At 38.0% G+C, this 7,414-nt stretch overlaps 1 protein-coding gene across 1 annotated transcript; it reads left to right on the top strand.

Annotated features, from left to right (window-relative positions):
- The first annotated feature begins 1,009 nt into the window (after window positions 1–1,009).
- Window positions 1,010–2,763, top strand: OR2G6 (olfactory receptor family 2 subfamily G member 6). The gene is given in 4 exon segments (XM_028092330.2): window positions 1,010–1,270; window positions 1,272–1,559; window positions 1,561–1,752; window positions 2,536–2,763. Coding segments are annotated over 4 exon segments (969 nt in total).
- Window positions 2,764–7,414: the final 4,651 nt, after the last annotated feature.

The following is a 7,414-nucleotide window of genomic DNA, read 5'->3' as shown; positions in this document are numbered from 1 at the left end:
TGCCAAGGCTCTGGCTAATTTTTTTTAATTTTTATTTATTTGACAGAGAGAGAGTTAGTGAGTGAGTGAGAGAGAGAGAGCGCACAAGCAGGGGATGAGGGAGAAGCAGACTCTCCAGTGATCAGGGAGCCTGACATGGGGCTCAATTGTCTGGGTAACTCTTTGTCTCTCCTTCTAATCTGAATGATATCCTTGCTGGGTAGAGTACTCTTGGATGCAGATTTTTCCGATTCTGCACTTTGAATATATGATGTCACTCTCTTATGGTTTGCCAAGCTTCTGTTGAGAAATCTCCAGCTAGACTTATGGGTCTTCCCTTGTAAGTTAAGAACTTCTTTTTTCTTGTTGCTTTTAAGTTTTTTTCTTTAGCACTATATTTTGCAAATTTAATTACAATATGTCTTGGTGTTGGCCTGGATTTGTTTGTTTTGTTGGGAGTTCTCTTGGCATTCTCAAGGCACACTCTTGGATCTGGAAGTCTGTTTCCTTCCCCAGAATAAGGAAGTTTTCAGCTCTTTTTTCTTTAAACACATTTTCTGCCCCTTTTCTCTCTTCTTCTTCTTCTGGGACTCCTATAATATTAGTGTTACTATGTTTGATGGAGTCACTGAGTTCCTTAAGTCTATTCTTATGTTACATAATTCCTGTTTCTTTTGTTCAGCTTCATTATTTTCCATTTTGCCTTCTATATCACTAATTCATTCCTCTGCTTTTTCCAGCTTGCTGTTCATTGCATGAAGCCTGTTTCCAAGTGAAGATATTGTGTTGGTGTTTGAATTAGTGCTGTTCTTATTTGAAAGAGTGAAATGTGCTCAAGGAAACAGAAGTAGGAGACATTTTCTGTCAACTAACACACATTGAGAAAAGTGTTATCAGTCTTTACAATATGACTGAATGTTATAAAAGGGAGATAATTATATTAGATTAATACGAGAGTTTACCATTGTTCACCTTATCATTTTCTTTCTCCAGGATATTAATCCTTTTATAAATTGAAGTCTGCAGGATGATGGAGGAAAGCAACAACAGTTCTGAAAAGGGATTTCTTCTCCTGGGATTTGCAGATGAGCCCCAACTAGAAAGGATCCTTTTTGTCATAATTTTACTTTTCTACATCTTGAACATCCTGGGGAACACTGCCATCATTTTGGTGTCTTGTTTAGCCACGAAACTCCACACTCCAATGTACTTTTTCCTCAGCAATCTCTCTTGTGTGGACATCTGCTTTGCCACAAGTGTTGTTCCACAGTTGCTGGTTACCATGAGTAAGAAAAAAAAAAAAAAACATGAGCTACAGTGGATGTGTCACCCAACTCTATGTGGCCATGGGGTTGGGCTCCTCTGAGTGTATTCTCCTTGCAGTCATGGCTTATGACCGATATGCTGCTGTCTGCCGACCTCTGCAATACACAACTATAATGCATCCTCAGTTCTGTGCATCTCTGGCCAGCATAGCATGGCTCAGTGGACTCATCACCTCCTTAATTCAGTGTTCCCTTACTGTGCAGCTGCCCCTTTGTGGTCATCGCAAACTGGACCACATTTTCTGTGAGGTTCCTTGTGCTCATTAAACTGGCCTGCGTGGACACAACTTTCAATGAAGTAGAACTCTTTGTGGTTAGTGTTATTTTTCTAATTGTCCCTGTGTCACTCATCTTAGTCTCCTATGGCTTTATAACAAAAGCTGTGCTGAGGATAAAATCAGCAGTAGGGTGCCAGAAGGCTTTTGGGACTTGTTCTTCCCACCTGATTGTGGGCATTATTTTTTTTTATTTTTTATTGTTATGTTAATCACCATACATTACATCATTAGTTTTTGATGTAGTGTTCCAAGATTCATTGTTTGTGCATAACACCCAGTGCTCCACACAGAATGTGCCCTCTTTAATACCCATCACCAGGCTAACCCATCCCCCCACCCTCCTCCCCTCTAGAACCCTCAGTTTGTTTTTCAGAGTCCATCGTCTCTCATGGTTCGTCTCCCCCTCCGACTTACTCCCCTTCATTCTTCCCCTCCTGCTATCTTCTTCTTTTTCTTTTTTTCTTAATATGTTGCATTATTTGTTTCAGAAGTACACATCTGTGATTCAACAGTCTTCCACAATTCACAGTGCTCACCATAGCACATACCCTACGCACTGTCTATCACCCAGCCACCCCATCCCTCCCAACCCCCACCACTCCAGCAACACTCAGTTTGTTTCCTGAAATTAAGAACCTCATCAGTGAGGGCATATGATACATGTCTTTCTCTGATTGACTTATTTCACTCAGCATAACACCCTCCAGTTCCATCCACGTCGTTGCAAATGGCAAGATCTCATTCCTTTTGATGGCTGCATAATATTCCATTGTGTATATATACCACCTCTTCTTTATCCATTCATCTGTCGATGGACATCTTGGCTCTTTCCACAGTTTGGCTATTGTGGACATTGCTGCTATAAACATTGGGGTGCACATACCCCTTCGGATCCCTACATTTGTATCTTTGTGGTAAATACCCAGTAGTGCAATTGCTGGATCGTATGGTAGCTCTATTTTCAACTGTTTGTGGTCATTATTTTTTATGGAACCATCATCTTTATGTACCTTCAACCAGCCAAAAGTGGCTCAAAAAAACAGGGAAAATTTGTCTCTCTTTTCTACACGACAGTCACCCCAGTCTTAAACCCCATTATCTATACTCTGAGAAACAAAGATGTGAAAGGGTCCTTGAGAACACTGGTAATTAGAAATGTTCTTGTTTCAGAAAATATATGACTTGTAGGTATTATGTTACTGGGCTACTCTTAGCTCATGGATTATTTGTTCTGAGTTCTGGGTTGTTTTTAGACAATGCCATAAGGAACAGTAAAGGACACAGAATTCTGTAAGAAGCTAACATAGTCCAGTCACAGTAGTTTTTCATTCTTCCCAAACATCCTTTGCATGAATCCAAGTTCTTATGTTTTATCTACTTTGCTCTTCTTCAACCATGCCATCGACTTTCACGCCACAAATTGTTTCACTCTGGAATCCATGTTTATCTTGTAAACCTCTACTTTTTCCTTAAAGCTCAACTGAAATGTTACCTTCCCTCCCTACCTTTCTTGAAATATCATTCATCTCACCTCTGTGAAAAAATTGTGTCACAATATGTTCCCATGAAACATGAAATGTACTTTATTCCTACATTTTCACACACACTGTGTGTATGTACATACACACATAATATATGTTATATATCATGTTGTGTATATATATATTTCCAGGTTTATAATATATTATATGTATATATAATATATAATACATAACCATTTCCCCATTAGTTTAAACCAGAAAATGGACAGGTTTCACTATATTGGCTTATTTATTTTATGAAAAACACAAAATTAAATCAGAATTATAGTAAAATGATTACCTTTGTAATGTAATTTATGACTTTATTATTAAAATAATGAAATGAGTAAGCTTTTATTAAGTTGATCAATTCACAAATTAATTATTCCCCATCTCTTAAAGGATTTAGAAGTTAAGTGAAAAAAAAGTGTGCATCATGCTTTCTGTCGCTCTGTCCAAAGAGAGTGAAATGTGTCAATCTGTCAATTTCAAGTATTTTAACAGAATGGTACAGGTATAGAAAAATTGATTTAATCCACAATCTTAGTTTTACTTTCATTTTTTATTATGACACAACAAGGCAAAAAGAAGCATTAAAGCATCAATGAAAATAGAAAGTATAATTCATACAGAATCTGTGTGGCTTTCATTCGATTTTTTTAAATTATATTTTATTATGTTATGTTAGTTACCATAAAATACACCATTAGTTTTTGATGTGGTGATCTATGATTCATTGTTTTCGTATAACACCCAGTGCTCCACCAGTACATGCCCCCCTTAATACCCATCACTGGGCTAACCCATTCTCCACACCCCTCCCCTCTAAAACCCTGTTTATTTCTCAGAGTCCATAGTCTCTCATGGTTCAATTCCACCTCTGATTTCTCCCCTTTCATTTTTCCCTTCCTCCTTCTAATGTCCTCCATGCTATTCCTTATGTTCCACAAATAAGTGAAACCATATGATAATTGACTTTCTCTGCTTGACTTATTTCACTTAGCATAATCTCCTCCAGTCCCATCCATGTGGATGTAAAAGTTGGGTATTCATCCTTTCTGATGGCTGAGTAATATTCCATTGTATATATGGACCACATCTTCTTTATCCATTCATCTGTTGAAGGGCATCTTGCCTCCTTCCACAGTATGCTATTGCAACAATTGCTGCTATGAACATTGGGGTGCATATGGCCCTTCTTTTCACTACATCTGTGTCTTTGGGATAAATACCCAGGAGTGCAATTGCTGGGGCACAGGGTAGCTCTATTTTTAATTTTCTGAGACACCTCCACAGTGTGGCTGTACCAACTTGGATTTCCACCAACAGTGTAAGAGGGTTCCCCTTTCTCCACAAACTCTCCAACATTTGTTGTTTCTTATCTTGTCAATTTTTGCCATTCTAACTGCTGTAAGGTAGCATTTCAGTGTGGTTTTGATTTGAATTACCCTGATGGCTAATGATGATGAACATTTTTTCAAGTGTCAGCGACTTGTATGTCTTCTTCAGAGAAGTGTCTGTTCATGTCTTCTGCCCATTTTTTGACTTATTTGTTTTTTGAGTGTTGAGGTTGAGAACTTCTTTATAGATCTTGGATACCAGCCCTTTATCTATAGTGTCATTTGCAAATATCGTCTCCCATTCTGTGGGTTGCCTCTATGTTTTGTTGACTGTTTCCTGTACTGTGCACAAGCTTTTTATCCTCATGAAGTCCCAAAAGTTTATTTTTGTTTTTGTTTCGCTACCTTTTGGAGATGTATCTTGAAAGAAGTTGCTGTGGCCTATGTCAAAGAGGTTACTGCCCATGTTCTCCTCTAGGATTTTGATGGATTCCTGTCTCACATTGACGTCTTAAATCCCTTTTGAGTTTATCTTTGTGTATGGTGTTAGAGAATGATCGAGTTTCATTCTTCTGCATGTGGTTGTCCAATTTTCCCAGCACCATTTATTAAAGAGAATTTTTTTCCATTACATATTTTTCCTGCTTTGTCGAAGAATATTTGACCATAGAGTTGAAGGTCCACATGTGAGCTTTCTGTTGTGTTCCATTGGTCTATATAATGTATTTTTGTGACAGTACCATGCTGTCTTCATGATCACAGCTTTGTAATATAGCTTGAAACCTGGCAACGTGATGCCCCAAGCTTTGTTTCTTTTTCAACATTTCCTTGGCGATTTGGGGTCATTTCTGATTCCATACAAATTTTAGGATTCTTTCTTCCAGCACTTTGAAAAATGTCATTGGAATTTTGATCTGGATGTCACTTAAGGTATAGATTGCTCTGGCTAGCATAGACATTTTAACAATGTTTATTCTTCTGATCCATGAGCATGCAGTGTTTTTCCACCTTTCTGTGTCTTCTTCAATATCTTTCATGAGTGTTCTGTACTTCCTAGAATATAGATCTTTTACCTCTTCAGTTAGGTTTATTCTGAGGAATCTTATGGTTTTTGGTGCTATTGCAAATGGAATCGTTTCTCTTCTCTTTCTACAGTTGCATTGTTAGTGTATAAGAAAGCAACTGATTTCTGAGCATTGATTTGTATCCGGCCACATTACTGAGTTGCTTTATGAATTCTAGGAATTTGGGGGTGGAGTCTTTTGGATTTTCCACATAAAGTATCATGTCATCTGCAAAGAGAGAGAGTTCAATTTCTTCTTTGCCAGTTTGTATGCCTTTTATTTATTTATGTTGTCTGATTGTTGTTGCTAGGACTTCTAGTATTATTTTGAACAATAGTGGTGAAAGTGGGCATCCTTGAAGTGTTCCAGATCTCAAGGGAAAGGCTCTCAATTTTTCCCCAATGAGGACGATATTTGCTGCGAGTTTTTCTGAGATGGATTTTATGAAATTGAAGGATGTTCCCTCTATCCCTATACTCTGAAGGGTTTTAATCAAGAAAGGATGTTGTGTTTTGTGAAATGCTGTTTCTGCATCAATTGAAGGGACCATATGGCTCTTCTCTCTCCTCTTATTAATGTGTTCTATCACGTTGATTGATTTGTGAATGTTGAACCACACTAGTATCCCGGGGATAAATCGTGGTAGATGATCCTTTTAATGTATTGTTGGATCCTATTAGCTAGGATTCTGTTGAGGATTTTGGAATCCATATTCATCAGGGATATCAGTCTGAAATTCCCCCTTTGATGGGGTCTTTGCCTGGTTTGGAGATTAAGGTAATGCTAGCCTCATAGAATGAGTCTGGAAGCTTTCCTTCTGTTGATTTTTTTTTTAATTTTTTTATTGTTATGTTAATCACCATATATTACATCATTAGTTTTTGGTGCAGTGTTCCATGATTCATTGTTTGTTCATAACACCCAGTGCTCCATGCAGAACGTGCCCTCCTCAATACCCATCACCAGGCTAACCCATCCCCCTACCCCCCTACCCTCTAGAACCCTCAGTTTGTTTTTCAGAGTCCATCATCTCTCATGGTTCGTCTCCCCCTCTGACATACTCCCCTTTTCTTCCTCTCCTGTTATCTTCTTCTTTTTCTTTTTTCTTAAAATATGTTGCGTTATTTGTTTCAGAAGTACAGAACTGTGATTCAATAGTCCTGCAAAATTCACAGTGCTCACCGTAGCACACACCCTCCCTTTTTGAAACAGCTTCAGTAGAATAGGTATTATTTCTTCATTGAATGTTCAGTAGAATTCCCCAGGGAATCCCTCAGGCTCTGGACTCTTGTTTTTTGGGGGAGTTTTGATCACTGCTTCAATCTCGTTACTGGTTATTGTCCTATTCAGGTTGTCAATTTCTTCCTGTTTCAGTCTTCGCAGCTTATAGGTTTGAGGAAGGCATCTATTTCATCCAGATTGCTCAGTTTATTGGCATATAGTTGTTGATAATAATTTCTAATGATTATTTCTATTTCCTTGGTGTTAGTCATTATCTCTCCCCTTTCATTCATAATTTTATTAATTTGGGTCCTTTCTCTTTTCTCTTGGATAAGTCTGGCCAGTGGTGTATTGATCTTATTAATTCTTTCAAAGAACCAGCTTCTCGTTTTGTTGATCTGATCTACTATGTTTCTTGTATCTAATTCATTGATCTCTGCTCTAATCAATTTTTACTTTACATTTTTTATTGTTATGTTAATCACAATACATTACTTCATTAGTTTTTGATGTAGTGTTCCATGATTCATTTTTTTGTGCATAACACCAGTGCTCCAGGCAGAGCATTCCCTCTTTAATACACTTCAGCAGGCTAACCCATCCCCCACCCCCTTCCCCTCTAGAACCCTCAGTTTGTTTTTCAGAGTCCATTGTCTTTCATGGTTCGTCTCCCCCTCTGATTCCCAA

The sequence above is a fragment of the Eumetopias jubatus genome, unplaced genomic scaffold (assembly GCF_037043125.1).
Source record: "Eumetopias jubatus isolate StellerSeaLion01/CBP00866 unplaced genomic scaffold, mEumJub1_p1.0 scaffold_5, whole genome shotgun sequence".
Taxonomy (NCBI): Eukaryota; Metazoa; Chordata; class Mammalia; order Carnivora; family Otariidae; genus Eumetopias; species Eumetopias jubatus.
The sequence above is the reverse complement of the archived record's forward strand: the minus strand, read 5'-3'. Positions and strand labels throughout refer to the sequence as shown.